We start from the raw sequence: 21017 nt of genomic DNA on the forward strand, positions 1-21017 counted from the left end.
CAGACACTTAACTCCAAATGAAAGTGGGAGCAAACTCAAGACAAGTCAAGATATATCACAAAGTATGTTACTCTCAGAAAATTCAGAAAACTACATTGTCAAGAAGATATTGGTTTGTCATCATAAAAAAAGGGGAGATTGTGAAGAAGATCTTTGCTCCCGACCTTGGCACGGTTTTGATGAAGACACCAACATCACCAAAAAGAAGAAAAGGAAGATTACTTATGAAGACAAAGAAGAATAAAGCTTCAAAAAAATTAGATTAAGTCTCTATAGGTACTTCTATACTAAAACTCCTAGTTATTCAAAGTAGTAATGCTCAAACCATTTTTAAAGAATAATAAAATACTTAAGACATTTTTTGAAATGATGTGTAACGGGTTACTTCATTCAAGTAACAAGTTACATGTGAGACAAAAAGAGTTATCCAACTTAAAACTGTTCAGAGTAATCCATTACTACCTTTGAGTAACAAATTACCAGTTTTACAAAAGTTGAGTAACCGTTTACCCAAATGGTGTTATCGATTACTCTAATTCGTTTTTAAATAAACAGTGGACAATAAGTTTGGGTAATCGATTACCCACTATCAAAAATCGATTACTGAAGACTGTTGTATGAGATTTCAGAATTCAAAACGAAATGTTTTCACTGCAAATGAAATCTCTTCACTTCAAACAACTCCTACACTTTCAGAAAGACACCATGGGTGTGTTTGGAAAGTCTATATAAAGACTCTAACTCTCACAACACAAATACACAACTTTCATATAACTCTCATACTACTCTGAAAAGTTCTCTCACTATTTTTCTGCACTTTTGCACTAAGTTCTTAAACTTTCAAAAGGAGAATTTTTCTGAGTTACTTGAAGTAATTGATTCAAAGTTTTAAAAATCTATTGAGCATTATTACTAAGTATAAAAAGAGAGTTGATTGGATTGCAAGTATTATAATATTTCATACTTGTAAAGGCAATCCAAAGTCATCACTGGAATTCTTCATTCATTGCAATAATCTTTCTTTCACATGGTGGGAATAGAAAGGGGATAGAGTAACTTGAAAAAGTGTTTTCCAATGGTATAAATATTAGTGAGTGGGTAAGGTACTTAGAGATCTCAGGGTGAGACTTTGTAATTACTACTCATAATATTTAGTGGAAAATCTCTTGTGTTGCAAGAGTACTGGATGTAGCCTTCGGTGGACAAGAAGGTGAACCAATATAAAAGACTTGTGTACTCTCCTTTCCCTTTCCTCTTTAATTTATACTTGTTTATTTTCTGCAATATTATCCGCTGCACATTAACTCTTACATTTTGCAGAAAAAGTTACTATAATTTTAAGTCAACTAATTCACCCCCTCTTTGCAATCCTGTTCTTACAAGATTTAATATGGTATCAGAGATCTGCCATGCTCCGCCGCTGCTTCTACTTTTAAATCATCTTCTTCGTTTTCACCAAGTACATTAGTAAGTAACTTCTAAACCTCTTCTTCTTCTCTTATTAAGCACTAAAGCAAATGGAGAACCGAGTCATGACCACCATAAATCCCTCTCAAGATCCTACATCTCCATTCTTCATACACCCTAGTGAGAACCCCGAAGCTGCTCTTGTTTCAGTTCTTTTGAATGGAGACAATTATCATAAATGGTCACAAGCTATGGCAAGACCTATACAGACCAAAAACAAACTTCAGTTTATTGATGGCTCTTTTCCGAAGCCACAAATCAATGATCCCAACTTTGCTAATTGTGAAAGATGCAACACATTGCTAGTGTTCTGATTAATTCAATCAATTGATGCTACAATATCCCAAAGTGTTCTTTGGATGGAGACATATGTAGAAATATGGCAAGATCTAGAAGAGAGATATTACCAAGGAGACATTTACAGAATTTATGATTTACTTGGAGAAATACATACCTTCAAAAGGAAATCTAGGAGTTAGAGTCTATTATTCCCACATAAAAGGGTTATGGCAAGAGCTGAACAATTTCAGATTGATTCCGCCATGTTCTTGCAATTGCACCTTGGCACCCATTGTTGGGAATTATAGAGAAAACGATTATGTCATATGCTTTCTCAAGGGGCTAAATGACCAATATGAGAGTGTGATATCCCAAATAATTTTGATGGACCCTTTACCAACTATCAACAAGGCATTCACTTTACTAACTCAACAAGAAAGACATCTCCACTCGCAATACAATGAGCCCAAGGTATTATTCAATTCTGCTCAGAATAGTTACAATCAGAATACAAATGAATCCAGTTCCAATATTGGTGCAAGCAAGGGAAGAGGAAGAATAACGATCTATCAAAATTCAGGAGGAAGATTTAGTAACAATTCTTCAAGACCATCCAGTGGAAGAGGGTCGAAGGTATGTACTTACTACAACAGAACAGGTCATACAATAGACCAATGCTACAAGAAACATGACTTTCACCCTAGATATTTCAAGAACAATAATGTGAATAACATCGCCACTTTGGAGGAATTCACACACAATGATGAAGGGGAAGGAGACAACAAAGAACAAACTACACAATCATCATCTTCATATCAACCCAGTCACACTATCAACAATTTCCACACTAACTTTGTCAACTCAAAGGATAAAGGTAACCTGTATATGTTTGCTTGTTCAAGTAAGTCTCTTGAATGGATTATTGACACTGAGGCCACAGATCATCTGTGCTATACTTTGTCTCTTTATCAAACTTTCAAGCATATAAAACTTATTGTGGTAACCTTACCAAATGGAAATCAGATTCTAGCCACCATATATGGTAGTGTGATGTTTTCAAAGCATCTTGTCTTGACGAATGTTCTATATATTCCAACATTCCATTACAATTTAATCTCTGTTTTAAAATTGACCAACACTTTGCATTGCAGATTAACTTTTCTTGAAAACTCTTGTGAAATTCAGGACCTCTCCTCTTGGAAGATGATTGGTGTAGCTGACTTAAAGGCGAGATTGCATGCTATAAGGAATCATGCTATGTGTATAACAAGACCTCCTGACAAACAATATAGAATTGGTTTAATCACTGGATATGACTCAAATGTTTGGCACAATAGGCTAGGACACATTTCACACGAAAAAATGACAATAATGCAGAAGCATTGTCCTAATAAAATTGATTTGCCTTGCCATGTTTGTCATCTAGCTAAGCAAAAAAAGGTTACCTTATAGCAATAGTTTTTCTAAATCTGCCCATATATTTTATTTACTGCATATGGACATATGGGGTCCATTCTCTATGCCTAGTACATTAGGACATAGGTACTTTCTAACCATTATGGATGATAAATCCATATTCACTTGGCTTTATTTCATGAAAGCCAAATCATAAGTTCCTGACTTAATCAGAAACTTTGCCTCTCTTATCAATACTCAGTTTGGATTAAAGATTAAAAGTATTAGAAGTAATAATGCTAGGGAATTCCATATGAATGAATTTTATGCTAGGAATGGGATTGAGCATCAAACTAGTTGTGTTGAGACCCCCCAACAAAATGGTATAGTTGAGAGAAAACACAAACATATACTAAGTGTAGTTAGGTCTCTCATTTTCCAATCTGAATTGCCTCACTGCCTTTAGAACTATGCTACTAGTCATGTTGTTTTCTTGATAAACAAGCAACCTACTAAATACTTGTCCAATAGGAGCCCTTATGTTGTCTTGTACAATAATGTTCCTAATATTTCCAACCTAAAGGTCTTTGGGTGCTTATGTTATGCATCTACCCTTACCTCACAAAGGAAGAAGTTGGATCACAGATAAAAAATATATATTTTTCTTGGCCTAAAACAAGGAGTAAAAGGCTACATCCTAATGGATGTCAACACTCATGAAGTTTTCTTATCATGAAACACCATATTCTATGAGCATATCTTTCCATACAAGGAGGATATCAAAGTCACAAACAGTTCTAAAAGAAAATTCTGAGCCAAGACATATCATAGACAAAATCTATGCATGTATTGATGCTCTCAGTACTACAGACACAGGTAACCCTGACTCTAACTCTACACAACAAATGCTTAACACTTCTGAGGATGATTTTATTGAGAACTATCCTGGTGAGGACAATAGCTTTGATCTTATTGACATTGCTCATGAACAGTCCTCTTCTAATAGTCATGTGTATAATACTACTGATCAAAATGAATCTGGTTCACCTATGCCTAGACAATCCCTTAGACCTAGACAAAGGCCTCACTACCTCCAAGACTTAAACTGCTTCATGCTTACGTCCACCAACATAAAGGATTCTGAAAAGATTAATTCATCCATAGTCAGGTATCCGTTAGACAAAAAATTGTCCTATGATAGACTATCATATGATCACAATCATTATTCTATGAGCATTTCTTCTAACACTAAGCCTACAAACTATAATGATGCTATAAGATTTGAATGCTGGAGAAAAGCTATCAAAAAAGAGCTTAATGCTCTTAAGGATAACAAAACTTGGACCATAACTAGATTACCCAACAACAAAAGAGCTATAGGATGCAAATGCGTCTTTAAAATCAAATATAGGTCTGATGGAAGTATAGAGAGACACAAAGCTAGACTTGTGGCTAAAGGCTTCACCCAAACTGAAGGAGTAAATTTCTTAGAGACCTTTAGTCCTGTTGTGAAGATGACCACCATAAGGGTCATCCTTTCCTTAGCCTCTGCCTATAAGTGGCACCTTCACCAATTAGACATAAATACTGCCTTCCTTCATGGGACCTAAAGGAGCAGATATACATGAAAATTCCTCTAGGTATCCATACTGAAAAACCAGGTCTTGTTTATAAGTTAGAAAAATCCATCCATGGCTTGAAGCAAGCCAGTAGGCAGTGACATGATAAGCTTACTGGTTTTATTATGCACTCTAGCTATACTAAGTCTAATGTTGATTACTCTATGTTCATTAAATCATGCAGCTCTAGTTTTACTACTATACTCATATATGTTGATAATCTTATATTAACTGTAAATGACATGAATGAAATTGATAACATGAAACATTCCCTTGACTATGAATTTACCATAAAGGATTTTGGCAAGTTAAATTTTTTTAGGTATGGAGATAGCTAGATCTGCACAAGGTATCCTTCTTTATCATAGAAAGTATACCCTTGATCTTCTATAAGAAACAGGGATGATGGCAGCCATGCCATGTTCTACGCCTATGGAGTATTCTACAAAGTTGATTCATTCCAAACTTGGTGATCTCTTATCTGATCCTAGTATATATAGGAGATTAATTGGAAAGCTTATTTATTTAACTCACACTAGGCCTGATTTGAGTTTTGTAGTAGGTCATTTAAGTCAATTTCTGGCTGCACCAACAGATAAACATCTAGAAGCTGCAATGAGGATCTTGAGATACATAAAGAGCACCATTGGCATTGGAGTTTTCTTCCCTTCCAGTCGTGACTACAAAGTGAAGGGATACACATATTCTGACTAGGGTGCTTGCATAGACACCAGCAGGTCTGTTTCTATATAGGCAACTCCCGCATATGTTGGAAAAGCAAAAGGCAGAAGACCATCTCGAGGTCTTCAGCTGAAGCTGAATACATGGCAATGGCCCTTGCAGCCTGTGAAGCACAATGGATTATACACCTTCTTCATGATCTTGGAATAAACCATTCTGATCCCATTGCCTTATATTGTGATAACCAATCTGCATTATACATAGCTACTAATCATGTCTTACATGAGAGGACGAAACATATTGACATAGATTGTCATTATGTTTGGGAAAGGATTCAATCAGGAATTGTTCACTTACTACCCATCTCTACTAATTCTCAAGTTGCCAACATATTCACAAAGGTCTTATCCCATTCCTTTTTCAAAAAATGTCATTCCAAGCTTGGCATGCTTGGCATCCACATGCCAGCTTGTGTGGGATTATTAGAAAGTGGTATACTCGATCAAGACATTGTTGGAGATGGAAAGTCTCAAGTTGGGAAAAATGAAAATCTAACTATCTTAGTCTTTGCACTCTGTTTTATGTTTTTTCTGGTTATTGGGCTTCTGTTGCTTTATGGCCCAATTCCATTTTTTCCCCGTTTTTCTATTATTCCATTTTGGTTCAGTTAGTGGAGTTAGTTGTTACCAACTCTCCATAAATAGATAGTTGTAGAAGTTCATTATGAACTGATTACTCTCATCTCTCTACTCAATAAAATTTGATTGATTTCTTTCTTTCCTTCTTTGTCAATAACTTTGCCCATCAATGGAAAGCCATAGATTTAATAGAGATGATTAACATTTATACGAGCAACTCTTTATGTCATAACCATATATCATTTTTTTAACACCATAACCTTGACATGTTATGCTCATGAATCTATTGAACGTGCTACATTTAAACTTAAATATTCCATGCAATATTTTACTCGTCCAATAAGGAGCCTCTACGACACAAACACATGACATCAAGGACTTATGACATAAGTATTTATAAATTACAACAATGTTATAAAGTGAAACATTAACCAACAAGATGTTGGTCTAGTGGTTTAAGGCCCCGTTAAATCCCAGGAAGACCAAAAGATCAAGAGTTTGATTCCTAGGAGCGACACTTGTTGGGATGGACAACCACGAACCTCGAAAGAGATTAGTTCTTTACCAAAATGTAAGGAGATAGCCTTGATAGTATAAAAAAAGTAAAACATTATATTATTTGTCCTATTTTGCATAACGTCATTTTAAGCACACAAAAAAATAGTATATCAAATCAAATGAAAAGAAACATTAAACCATATAGATTCTACTTTTTCTTTCTTAATTGTGTAATTAATTAGATTTAACTTTTAAAGTAAAAACATAATAAAAAAATAACTTTTATGACAAAACTAAAAAATAACATAATTGTATACCATAGAGAACTCCGCGCAATCAAATTTAACTCATACTAGTTCACAATGAAGGTATTGATAATGAGAATACAAATGATCTTCACACAAAATCTAAATAATGATCATATATTATGATGATAGTTATACTTTGACATTAAAATTACTTCTGAGCTTCAATATATATTATCATTATTATAAATCTGACATGCTATTATTCTTTATAGTATCAATTTTTTTTATATATTAAAGTGCATTAATAAATTATATTGTGTTATTAAGTGATGGTCTAATAGAAATGATAGAGTTAATAAATGAGTTAGGATTAAAAATCAAACATAAGAAATGTATTAAAAATATTATATATTAATACCAAATGGTATATTCTTTAATATTATATGGGCAAATTTAAGTTGCAATTCAATATACATAAATTATACCTATATTTTTAGCACGACCCGATTTAATCGGAAGGGAAGAGTATAGCGTGAGTTAAAATTAATAATTTCAGTCTACTTTAATATGATAAAAATAAAATAAGATGTAAATTAATGTAAAGGAAAAAGTGTGAAGAATACAAGAGTTAAAATCAATAACTTAATATGTATTGGTAATACAAATGCAAAAGTATAGTGTTGTGTGGTTAGGACCGTGGTGGAACTACATGGACCGTGGTGGAACTACAACCATGCCCTATGAAAGTAATAATGTTAGTCTGACAAATAAGGTATATCGTGGATAAGAAATAAAAGTCTAATTCTATTTGAACTTCTTAATGTTAGGTTAATTATACTTACAATATATATTCTTTAAAAGATAAGGATATAGTGTATAATATGAGTTGTAAATAGAATATATTAATTAATGGGGGAGAAGGAGAAGGATAATATGTAATAGTTTGTGAGTGTTGGTGGTGGTGGCTTGAGAAACTGAAAAATGTTGGCATCATATGACTCATGACCACTTCAATTGTATTATGCAATCACCATAACTTTATCTTCTTTAATCCCAAACTCCTTTGGGACTCTTCTTATCCTTCTTCTTCTTCTTTTTCTTCTTCTTCATCCAATTTTATGTTTGGAGGCACCAAAACCAGTACTAGGCGTCTTCTTCTTAATAATAAATTCATTTCTAAAGCCGAAAAACATTCAAGCAGTAGTAGTTGGTGGAATAACTTTTTCTTCCAAGACGATGGGAATTGGTTTGGTTTGAAGGAAGATGATATGTTGGAGATGGAGGTGGAGAAAGGTGAGACTGAGTTATCTGAAGAAAACAAATTTGAAGCATGGAAGCAGAGAGCTGAAGCAATTATAGAGTTGAGGGAAGCTCAACAAGATAATATGAACCAGGATTCCAGGAAATGGGAAGATTGGCTGCTTTTGGATTCTGGTTCTGATTCTGATTCTGATTCTGATTCTTGGATGAAGGATTATTATAATGACAACAAGGTGCCACCTGATTATGATTATAGGGATGAAGAAAGGGGTTTGGTAAAGTCTATTAGGTCATTCATTTATGGAGGTCAACAACAAGATGAAGACATGCTTTATGAAGACCGTGTTTTTCAATATGCCTCTTCAAATTCAGTAAATGCACCATTCTTTCTCAACAACTAGATTCTTTGTTACACATCTATTTTAATATGTTCCACTTGTTATCTATTACAGGCTAAGTTTTTGGCAGTGTTGATTATTATTCCTTGGGCGTTGGACTTTCTGGTTCATGACTATATACTCATGCCTTTTTTAGACAGGTAATCAACCGAGCCTATCATTGTTACAGTCAAACCATGATACTTTGAACTTGTACTTGAGTTAGTCATTAACATGATACTAGAATTGACTGATTATGAATTTTATCCTTGCTGCCTTCATTAGTTCATTCATTATTAAATTAAATTTTAGAACACGTTAAACTGGACTTATGCGTTGTTCAAATTTTCAAGCTCAAGAGATCTTCACTCTTGCATGATGAGCATGTTAGAGATGTAAATCCATCTGTGAGATTCCATTTAACACCTTAAGCTTTTGGACGATTGATATAACAATAAGAATCATAGTGCCAGTATTAATGCCTAGTGATATTATATACGACATAAGCTTATTTATTTTAGATTAGAAGAAAACTTGACCTTTATCATTCTTTCTCTTTGCAATCTTTCCTCTTTGGTTAAAAAAATGTTCACTTTGTTAATTTTGTACTTGTCTGTTACTTTGAACTTCTTGAATTGAAAATTTTCTTATAACTAGTGTAGTAACTTCATAATATCCACAGATATGTGAAGACTGTACCACTTGCAGCCCAAGTCCTTGATGTGAGAAGATATCAAAAACTTCAAATAGTTGAGGAATTAAGAACTGAGAGAAAACGGTTCGAGTTTGAGGTGGAGATTGGTAAATCTCCTCCTCTTTCTGATGATGATATCTGGTGGGAATTAAGGCATAAAGCGTAAGATCAACCCTTCTTTCTTTTGCCTGATCATGTTTAATGGTGCTATTTCTTTTCCCTACACTGTTTAATACCGCAGCTTTAACCAGAATATGAGCATCAAATTGAACTATAAATTATTGTAGTCCCAAAATCCAATCATGCTGAAAATTGTGCACTCTTCCCATCCTTTAATGTAGGCCCTCATTGATCTTCATTAAATCTGCTTCTTATTCATTTCCTGAATTCTGGGTTACAAAATACCTTGTGAATTGATGAAGGTTTTGAACAAAAAGACCTGGACTTGTTGGTTTTTTGTTATGGTCTTTTACAAGAGTAATTATTTAAGGTGACCTTGTCAACCTTTGATTGCTGCATTACAGCTGTTTTTATTGCCCTTCTATTTGTTGCTCCAACAGATTGGATTTGAGAGATGAGTGGAGACTAGAGAATCGCCGAGCATTTGCCAACATTTGGTCAGATGCGGTTTATGGAATCTCTTTATTTGTTCTTTTATACTTCAACAAGAGCCAAGTAAGTTTACCATTTTTTTTCCAGCTATATATTTTGATGCTTTACTGGTTTTCTTGGACTTGTTATCTATCAGAAATATCACACTGTTACTTTGTATTATGTGACTATCAATTATGGTGAATAACTAACACACACCAATTTTTTTATTTATTTTTTATCTTTTAAGAGAATAGCTCCATTAGAGAAATAAGTGTTTAGAAGTGAAAGAAGGTCAAGGGAATAATTTACTTATCATTAATTCCACAACTTTGATAGATATAGTTATTTTTGGAGATTATACTAGAGGAATGGTTTGTCGATTACTATCATTTGTCGGTTATTGTCATTGCCCACCACGAGCAACAGCCTCTAGCAATAAAGCACTTAGAAGCAGATAAGGCATCATATGAATCAAATGAGATAATAAGATAGGAGCAAGATCATTTACCTTTCCAGAGGGCAATTAGGGTGTCGAGAGAATGGATCTGGAGAATTGGGGGTTAGGATGTTGAGGTGAAGTGGCAGGTGGAGGTGGTCTGAAACTCACAGAACCACAACATGCTATTGCATCTGTGAATGTAACAGTGGTTTAAGGCAGTCAACTAGGTCTTTGAAGTTGAAATAGTTTGGTGCACATGATACATTAGTTGGAAGGAATGATATGTGATGGAAGGAGAAGTGCAAGTTAAAAGAAGCTAACTGTTGAAATCAAACAAGAGAGAAACAACTTTACCCTTTTGTGTTTGGAACTACCTTATGAATTTACATTTAAGAGACTGGAGGCCACAGCTGAGGGAGTAAACAGATCTGTTTTAACCTGTTGTGCAAATAGGAAAATACTGAGAATCTTCTTCCATCTTGATCAACACCTTTTGGAAGTCCAAAACTCCCTCCTCTTAATGTTAATTCCTTCCTTTGCACTGTGATTTTTAGTTGAATTAATGCTAATGACATATTGTAGGCCACATAAAGATCTTTCCCTTAATGTGTGTCCTTGATTTAATAGTTTTGGTAAAAGTTAGGATGCTAATTTTATGGCGAAGTCAATATTTGGATGGAGCATAAGCTTTAAGGAGGCTTCTTTAGACAGCTCAGCTGCTAATTTGGGATACATTTAACCGTTTAAGCATTCGCGTTTTGAATAATTCATTTCCTAATTGTCTTCTAACTTTGATTATTGATTGTTTGTTTTTAATCATATTTATTATCATGATATATATATATATTTTAAAATCTGAAATTTGCCTATTAATCGTCTTTTTTCTTTCTTTCCACTTGTTGTGCAGGTAGCTTTGCTCAAATTTACTGGTTATAAAATAATAAATAATATTTCAGATACTGGGAAAGCATTTCTAATTATACTTATCACAGATATATTCCTAGGGTAATTTTCTTGTGCAGCTTGGTATTTTGTTTATATTCAGCGTAACTTGGTTACTAATGAATTCTTGATATTGTTTTTGGTAAAAGGTTAAAGTTTCATTGCCACAAATAAAATTACAACCAAGTTACTAATGCATTCAAAAGATGTACCACAGCCTTGGAAAAATAACTTGATTTTCAGTAGCTAGAAGCAGTAGCATAGCATCATCATCATATCCCTATTCCTTGTTTGAATTTGATGAATGCATCCAATATCCCCCTCAAGCTGGAGAGTGAATGTTATTTACTCCCAACTTGAAAAGAAGATGTTGAAATGGAGCAGCTTTAGTTAAGATATCTGCAAATTGTTTAGAGGTTGAGATATGCAACAAATGAAAGAGATGAGTTTGAAGCTTTTCACGAACTAGTGAACTACATGACAATCAATGTTAATGTGTTTAGTTCTTTAATGAAAAACAAAATTATTTGCAATATCACGAGCATAAGCAATGTCACAATAGAGCAAAGCTGGAGTGGTGAAGTGAATAGATAAGGATTCAAGTATAAAGGTGAGTCATTGAATCTCTTGAGAAGTGTGAGTTAGGCTCTATATTCAGCTTCAGATGAAGATCAAGAAACTGTTTGTTTCTTCTTTGATTTCCTTGAAATGAGAGAGTCTCCTAGAAAAACAAAATAGCCAAAGATTGATTTTCTTGTGTCTAGGCATGCTGCCCAACCTGAATAAGGAAAAGCTTTCAATTGAATAGAAAAAGTGGAGGGATAGAGCAAGCCTTGACCGGGGAAAACCTTTATGTATCTTAGAATTCTAGTGAGGGTTTTCTAATGAATAATGGTAGGAGAATCCATGAATTGGCTAATCTGTTGAACAACAAAACTCATGTCTTGTGTTTGTTAAGCATAGTAGTCTTCCTACCAATCTTCGATATTATACAGGATTAGGGTAAGGATCACCATCATTTTGATGAAGTTTGGTAGTTTGGTAGGTTGTGTTTGTTAATGAATTCCTAGCATAGCAGAAGAGTTGGGAATTCATTAACAAGAGTGTGGGCTTGAATCATTATAAAGCCTGTAAGAGTTCTTTGAAACCATCAAGTTTAAGCCATAGAAAGATATCCACAAGAGGAGGGAATTTGCTTTTCCATGGATTTAATGTTTTTTCTGTTTTACCTATTTTATCATAATTGTAGATTATCTTCTCTATTGGACATTAACACCCTGTAATTGAATATAATATTTTACTTGTAGCATTTCTTTATGCTTTACCTTTCTATCTTTTTGGTTTCTCACATGTAGTGTTGACTGCTATTTGTTGCTTACCGGGTTGCTTGCAGGTATCATTCTGAATCTGGTTGGCAAACTCTGGTTGAGATAATTGTTGATCACTATGGGCTTGAAATAGATCACTCTGCTATAACTATTTTTATTTGCCTGGTCCCAGTTATCATGGATGCATGCGTGAAGCTCTGGGTATGTTTTTTAGTTAGTGATTGCAAAATGCTATTGATTCCATTTCCCTTTTTCTTGTTTTTGTTTAGTAGCTTTAGAGATATAAAAGTATTCTTCATCCTATACCTAAATGTTTAAGCTTTCAAAATGAATTCACTACCATCAATCAACAACCACCATTGTACGTCATCTCTAGTGGAGCCCAATCCGACAAACAACTTTCATTACTCACTAGTTTCTCACCCTTGGGATGCAAGGAAGATGTTTAATATATATATAACAACTAATATCTCTTTTCATCTGATTTTTAGAAAATATTAATAGCAAAATAAATGCAACATTAATCCTTCCATCCTTTAAATTAATTGGATTTTTCACATTGGTCCCATAACTTTTTATGGTGTCAAATTGGTTCCCTCAAATTGATATATGTCAACACCGACAATTAACATTAAAGTTTTGTAACATAGTTAAATATTAGTATCAAATTGAGGACCAATTTAAAAACTAAAATAGTTTAGGGACCAATTTGGTAGTTGAAAAATTTTAAAAACAGTTTTTGGAAAGGAAAAATGAAGTATTGATACCGAGAGATTAATCACATATGGCAAAAGGCAAGAGTTATTTCCTTTTATACATAATATAGATTCTTCTATAATATCAGCGACTAGTCATTGATAGCATAAAGATGAAAGGGGAGAGGGGGTAATCAGAGCAATGAAAGCTTTGATGCCATGTTTAACAAGGGAGAGCTAGACACATAAATTTGTTTCTGTTATCCCTATTACATGTTGGACTGATTCATTCCAAGATAGTGTTTAGGACAGAGTAGTCACATAACACTCACCTTTTGATAGGACTGTTGCGTATGATATATGTAATACAACAATCTGCAAAGCATGCTGCTTTTGTCTTGAATAACATTACTATGAGTTTGAAATTTTGTGTTTTATATGCTGCTACGAAATTTGTTCTGTTTCAATTAATTTGTAGTTCATTTATATTATCCTTTGTTGTTTTTGTGATACAGCTATTCAAATTCCTACCAAGATTATCCCCAAAGGTGTCAAATATATTCCAGGAAATGAAACGTCACTAGTCCAAAGTTTACATCTGAGCACGTGGATCTTCTGTGGTGTGCTCTGGCTTTGCCACCTGAAACATTTTTTCATTTTTCCACCCTAACAACCTATTATTTGTATACATTTCTATATATTGGGATGTCTAAATTTTAGTAACAATGACCGTTCAATGAGTTCAGCAAATTCCTTTTGCTAATACTTATACTACATTCAGACAAAAAATGTATACACTGACAATATACAATATGACAGTGTATGAGATTTATATACTACCAGTGCAGAATCCGTCGTTCATATTTATCATTATTGACTCTTCAAAAAAATAATACAAATGAAGAGTAAATGATATGTTGAGTGTGTATAAATTTTTACACTGACAATACATATATATTACATTTTTTACATTAGAGTCTCATTTCACTAGACACCCCTATACAATCAAACATTAGCTAAATTCCTAAGGAAACCTTTTCCCATTGCTTCAATTTCCATTTATTGCAGGCCTTTATTCTCCATTACATTTCCATTTTGATGACAACCTCTTTAGGGTACCTTTGTTTTTGGATTGTTTATTAGCTTGAATTTATGGAATTTATGTTAGGGTCACAGTTTAGGGTTCTTGGCTAGGTTTTGGTCAAGTTTAGGTTTGGTTGGGTGTAGTAAATTGGGCTAGGTTTGTGTGTGTGTGATCAAGGATGTATGGTTTAGGGCACAATTTGGTTGTTTGGTTAGGGTATTTGGTTACAGCTTGGGTGTTGTGTATGTGGACTAGGGTTGTATATGGTCACGGGTGTGTGGTTTTGGTTATGGTTAAGTGTCTAGGTTATGTGTTTGGTCAAGTGTATGGAGAGCTTATGGGGAATGTTGGTCACGATTTTAAGGGATTTGGATATGATGACAACCTCTAGAGGGTGCTTTTGATTGTAGGATCGTTTTAGCTTGAAGTTAAGAGCTTTATAAATCAGAATTCGGTGTTGGTATTGATAGAGATTTTTAGGACAATTTTAGGATAAATTTGTGGGGGAAAATGAAAAAGATATGAAACTGGAGACGCCACAAGCTCAAGAGCTTGATAAATCAATGATATTCACCACAAGGAATGATCCTTGATAAGAATTTAGACGCCACACCGAGAGGGTGATGAGTCTTAGAACACCACAAGAATAAGAATCTTGATAAGTTCAAATTAAGGAGCTTTGGCTCAACTTTAGGAATTCAATCCAATTTTTCTCAAAAACAAACTTGTTTTATTAATGAATAAGCCAAAGCTATAAATAGACAATCTGCCTTGGCTGAAATAAAGTAAAGATAAGTCTAAAGATAAAATCCTAATTATCTTTGAATACTAAAAGATAATATCATATTTAATCAAATCTGAAATGCAAACTAAAATCCTAACTAATCCTAAGATAATGTGAAGATAATGAAATTTAAAATCCCAAATTATCAAATAGATAAGATCTAATCTCATATGGTTGGTTTGTTGAAAAGATAATGTTTGACTAAGTTGTTAGTCAAAACAAATATCTTTACTTAAATCATTGACTGTAGCTGCTCAACCTCTTAAGTTTATCTCCTTCTATTTAATCAATTTATTCCTAAGTCTACATGAGAATGAATTATCATTTATTCATAACAATAAAAATAACCTAAGTTTAAAATAGATCCTAAGGACATAAATGCCCTCCCTTCATGTAATCTCCAGGATCAATTGAGTCTTTTGTGACCTTCAAGATTGCTGATTTGGCTTTGGCCCTAGTCATAGGACCTTCATGACTTCTCTTGCCCTTTGAATCAAAGGTTGCCCTAGGATGATTTACATCAGAATCGGATAGAGCCACAGTTTTGGAGATTAATTGTGTGTTAAGAAGTTCTTGGTTGAGGTTAGGGCTTCGTGAATTAGGATAGGGTGGTCCCAGTTTGAGATGGATTTGTGGGGATGGTTTGGATGTTTGCCTGAGGTACAAAGAGAAATGGATAATATAATTAGGAGTGTTCAAATTTAGATTGGTCCAAAAATAAAACTGAAAACTAATCCAAAATAGACCGAATCTGCAAAATCGATATGTTTGGATTGTGTTGGACTTATTTTTTAATAAATCAATCGGTCCAGTTTGGTTTTTGGTTCCAACTCTAGGATTGAGACTGATGCATGTCAGATGAAAGTAATATGGCAGTTTAAGTGTATAACGCTTTGCTATTGTTGCTATTTTTTGTTGTTGTCATGTTGAACATTGTTTTTTGTGCTGTTTTACTATTGATCAGAGGTGTCAAAATGGGCATGCTGTCCTGCCAAAGCCCAAAAATTTATAGGGCTTGAATATTATATTAGGTACTTTTTATATAATCCAGGCTTTTTAGCCCAACCCGATCAGACTTTATTAAATAAAGAAAATATTGTTTATAACAAAACTAAAAGACAACATAATTGTTTACCATAGAGAACTTCACACTATCAAATTTAATATAATAGTTCACAATAAAAGTGTTGATAAAAAGCATACAAAAGATAATATTTTTGATAGTATACAAAGATGTATATGTTAAAGTGAAGTTACAAATCATATTGTGTTAGGGAGTGAGAGTCTAATAGAAATTAGAGATTTAATTAAAGAATTATGTTAAAAATCATATACGTGGACATCACGTCTTAACTCAAACAAAATACATTAGATATATAACTTTGTTGCATTGGGCATAGTAAGTGTGTTAAAAATTACACATTAATATCAAATGATATATATTTTTTAAATAGATTAAATACGTTAAAATTTAAATAAGTAGTTTTTAGTTTATGCGGGCCGATCGCCACAATCCGCTACCTGCTTAGGGCATGTTTAGGCTACAATTTGATATGCATAAATTGCATTCGGGCTTCTTAGCCCGACACGATTTAGCCGGATCTCAATATGGGCTAGTCCGAACCCGTCCGTGTAGTCCATTTTGACACCTCTACTATTGATGAACACTTTTTTCCTGTTGTTTTGCTGAACACCATTTTCTCTCGCTGACCATTTTTTCCTCTTGATGCTCATATTGTTTGTTTCTTCTTCTTATGAATTATATTTAATATTTTAAAGTATATTATGCTTAATATTTAGTCATTTTTATGAGTTTCGAATATATGTGTAATGTCAATGTTTTATAATAAACCAATCCAAACTGATCCCAAATGGCATGTAATATCTGGTTCGATCATCTTAATGTAAAAAAACCAGACCGAACTGAATGACAAGTTAATTACGTGTTTGGACCAGATGACTTTTTTACCTAAAAGCCGATCCAAAGCTACATCGAATAAAAATGGCATACCATTAGCAAAGACTTATACATTTATCACTAACTGACTTAGTGAGTTACTGACTGACTTACTGAGTTACTGACTGACTTACTGAGTTATTGTCTAACTTACTGAGTTACTAACTGTCTTACTGAGTTTTTGGCTGACTTACTGACTGAGTTAATGACTGTCTTACTAAGTTCTTGAGTGAGTTACTGACTGACTTACTGAGTGACTGACTAACTTACTTAGTTATTGATTGATTGACTTACTAACTGGTTTATTGAGTTACTGACTAACTTACTGAGTTACTGACTGAGTTACTGACTGATATACTGAGTTACTGACTGACTTAGTGATTGACTTACTGAGTTACTGACAGACTTACTAAGTTATTGACTAACTTATTAACTGACTTATTGACTGAATTATTGAGTTACTCACTAACTTCCTAACATACTAATTGACTTACCGACTAACTTAGTAACTAACTTTCTGAGTTACTGACTGATTTATTGACTGACTCACTGAGTTGCTCATTGACTTACTAACTTAGTGAGTTAGTGGCTAACTTACTGAGTTAGTGGCTAACTTACTGAGTTATTGACTGACTTACTGAGTTACTGACTGACTTACTGAGTTGCTGACTAACATAGTGATTGACATATTGAGTTAGTGACTGACTTACAGAGTTGCTGACTAACATAGTAACTGACTGACTAAGTTACTGAGTTACTATCTGACATACTGACTGACTTACTCACTGACTTATTGAGTTATTGACAGACTTAATGAGTTACATAATAACTTACTAAGTTACTGATTTACTGACTTACTAAGTTACTGACTAGCTTACTAACTGACATAGTGACTTTGTGAATGACTTACTGATCGACTTACTAACTAACTTACTGAGTTATTGACTGAATGACTTGTTGAGTTACTGAGTGAATGACTTACTGATTTACTAACTGAATTACTTAATGACTAACTTATTGAGTTACTGATTGACTTACTAAGTGACTAACTCAGTATGTCAGTCAATAACTCAATAAGTCTGTTAGTAAGTCAATCAACAACTCAATAAGTTAGTAAGTCAATCAGTAAGTCAGTAAATCAGTGAGTAAGTCTGTTAGTTACTTAGTAAGTTGGAACTGACTTACTGATTGACTTGTTGACCTAGTTACTAACTTAGTGGCTGAGTTATTGATTGGCTTACTACGTTACTAACTTGGTGACTGAGTTATTGACTGACTTGGTGACTGACTGACTTACTAAGTTATCGACTGACTTACTAATTTACTGACTTACTTACTAAATTATTAACTTACTTACTGACTGACTTACATACTTACCGAGTTACTGACTGACTTACTAACTGACTTACTGACTAACTTAATGACTAACTTAATGACTAACTTACTCACTTACTTAATGACTTATTGACTGAGTTATTGACTGCCTTACACCTCCCTGTTTCACAACCTGATGAAGTAGCTTGTTGTAGTGCCCTTAGAATCAATCTATGCCTTTTGGGACCAAGATATAACTTTACTTGTTCTATTAACAATTAAGGTGAAGTAGAGTCAAGAACAACAAATTCATTTATGGTAAACAAATTCAATATTACGAGTAGTTCCTAAAAAAGATCAGACTAATAACATATATAATACTTGAATTCTCGATGAAGATGCTACATGATAACATACTCTATCTTATCATGTTAAGCTAACATGATAAATCTTGTAAGCCTATCTTATCCTATTCAATGTATTATATATCATAATGAGAAAATGACTTACAAATGAGAAACATAAAATAACTTCTTCTCGTTATACCCACTCACTTGAAACATAAGTGTCACCATCATTTCCAAAACACAACTACATCAATGTCATATCTAATACATCATATCCTACATACAATAAGACACAAGCTTACCAAATCTATATTCTGTCTTAATTTATGTTATATTTTGTTATCATCCATCTTCATATCGTAATTGAAAGAAAAAAAAATTGAACTACAAATATTAATATTTGTTGTTGATCAGACTCGAACGCTAAAGCTCCTTCACTTTAACCTTTCTCACTAATTAGGGCTGATAATGAACCGAACCAACTTCATATTCATTCGAAATCTGACTCGTTATTTAGCTCGATAAACTTGGATCATGAACCAATTGAGTTAGAAATTAAGCTCGTTAAATAAACAAGCTGAACTTGAGCTGACACAATTTAATTCTTTAGGTTCATGAGCTGGTTCAATACACATATATAAACTAATTTTTAATATTTATTGTTATTGTACCATGACCCTAGATTTTTTTTATGTTTATTATTATTATATATAAATAAGATCATATTTATATATATATAACCTTTTTTTTAGTATTTTTAAAAAATGAATTAATTATTTGAGTTGTCCAAATGAACTAATTCAAACTGAACCGAATAACTCGCGAATTTTAATCAAGGCAAGCTCGAACTAAAGACACGATAATTTTGTCAAGTAATAAAATATCGATCCCACGAGGTCCTTTAATTAAAAGATTAAAATTGAATTTTGTCACAGGATTAGAGTTACCGCTTTTAAATTCGTAAATTCTTGTTTTGCTAATTTTCATGAACTTCAGTTGTACGGGTGAATTGCTCTTTGACAAGTGGTATCCTCTCTCGAGCTCCAATACGTGTACTCAATTAAAGTCACACCTACTCTCGTTGTTCGGTTATCAATCGAATATTTTACTTGGATCTTTCTATCCAATCGCTTAGTAGCAACGCAAGGTGAATTCAAGAAACCTCCGAGAATCCTAAGGCTACTCTCGTGACTTAGGATCCTAGTTTGAATAATTGATTGGTCAGATAGTTGAGTTCACTTCTCTGTCATTCTCCAGTGTATCTAAGAGGTGTAATTTGTTAGACAAATAACTTATACGAATACAACTCACTTTAGTGATTAAAATCACAATACTCAATGAAATAGGATTAGAAACATGTGTTTATTGAATGTAAAAGGACATAACCCCAATCCTAGAAACAAAAGGGAATTACTCACTCATGATGAAGATGAGAATTCCAAATTCTAAATTAGAGAATAACAATGTAAAAACCTCTTCAATCCTTTAGGGAGAACCCTCAATTATGCTAATTACAAAAGATTAGGCTAATCCCATCAAAACAAATCTAAAATTCAGAAAATAGGAACAAAATCTACTATCTGCGACCATGGATGTGGAACACAACTTGGTCGTGGATCGTGGCCTCCAAAGGTTGGTTTTTAGTATTATGGATGACCAACGTCCCTGGGTGGTGGACACGGTCTGGGTCCACGACCCGTGGGTGGTGGGCAAAACTTGAGCTCAAAATTAGTGATGCACAATCATGGGTGGTGGAACACGACCATGGGCCTAAGCATGACTGGGTGTGTGTGGCACCTTCACTTCAAGTTGCTTCTCTTCGATCCAAACTCCAATTCGACTTCTTTTGGCTCTTCAATTGGTCTTAACATAACCTCAACACCAAATTTCATCTTCTTGCACTCAATCTCTACCTTTTTGCTTCAATCCATCCATCTTGCACAATAGAGTCAAAAACACCCGCTCAACCCGAACAAAGAGAAATAAAAGCTAAAAAAAAATCTTAAAGTCCTAATTATGTTGTAAAATACAAGTTAAATGCAATGCAAATATAGTACAATTTCACACTCATCAAATTTAGAGCCGAGAAATACTTATCGAGTTGAGTTCTGGTTCGACTTACTTCCAGCCCTGCCCCTAACCATGAGACCACATTTTAACTCGAACCATAATATTTTTTACTCCATTCCATGAATCCTTCACCCTAACTATGTGACCAAATTAATAAAGGGAATAAAATTTGATTTAAGCCTAAATTTAACTTTTTGTTGTTGAATAATCTGGATTTATGTAAAACAAGTCTAATATTTTAGAACTAAAAAGGGTGAAAAATAATATCATATTGGAAGGAGCTGAAAGTGCTTAAGTTGAGATTTGA

The 21017-nt window shown here is 33.6% G+C and overlaps 2 protein-coding genes across 2 annotated transcripts; both read left to right on the forward strand.

Annotated features, from left to right (window-relative positions):
- LOC109350590 lies at positions 1897 to 3198 on the forward strand. The gene has a single exon (XM_019591812.1). The coding sequence runs from the start codon at positions 1897 to 1899 to the stop codon at positions 3196 to 3198; it is 1302 nt and encodes a 433-aa protein (XP_019447357.1).
- On the forward strand, positions 7742 to 13917 carry LOC109350766 (chloroplast envelope membrane protein). Its single transcript, XM_019592063.1, has 7 exons — positions 7742 to 8456; positions 8538 to 8623; positions 9145 to 9318; positions 9717 to 9831; positions 11097 to 11194; positions 12525 to 12660; positions 13670 to 13917. The coding sequence occupies exons 1-7, from the start codon at positions 7827 to 7829 to the stop codon at positions 13736 to 13738; spliced, it is 1308 nt and encodes a 435-aa protein (XP_019447608.1). The 5' UTR covers positions 7742 to 7826; the 3' UTR covers positions 13739 to 13917.

This window comes from Lupinus angustifolius, chromosome LG06, assembly GCF_001865875.1.
Source record: "Lupinus angustifolius cultivar Tanjil chromosome LG06, LupAngTanjil_v1.0, whole genome shotgun sequence".
Classification (NCBI taxonomy): domain Eukaryota; kingdom Viridiplantae; phylum Streptophyta; class Magnoliopsida; order Fabales; family Fabaceae; genus Lupinus; species Lupinus angustifolius.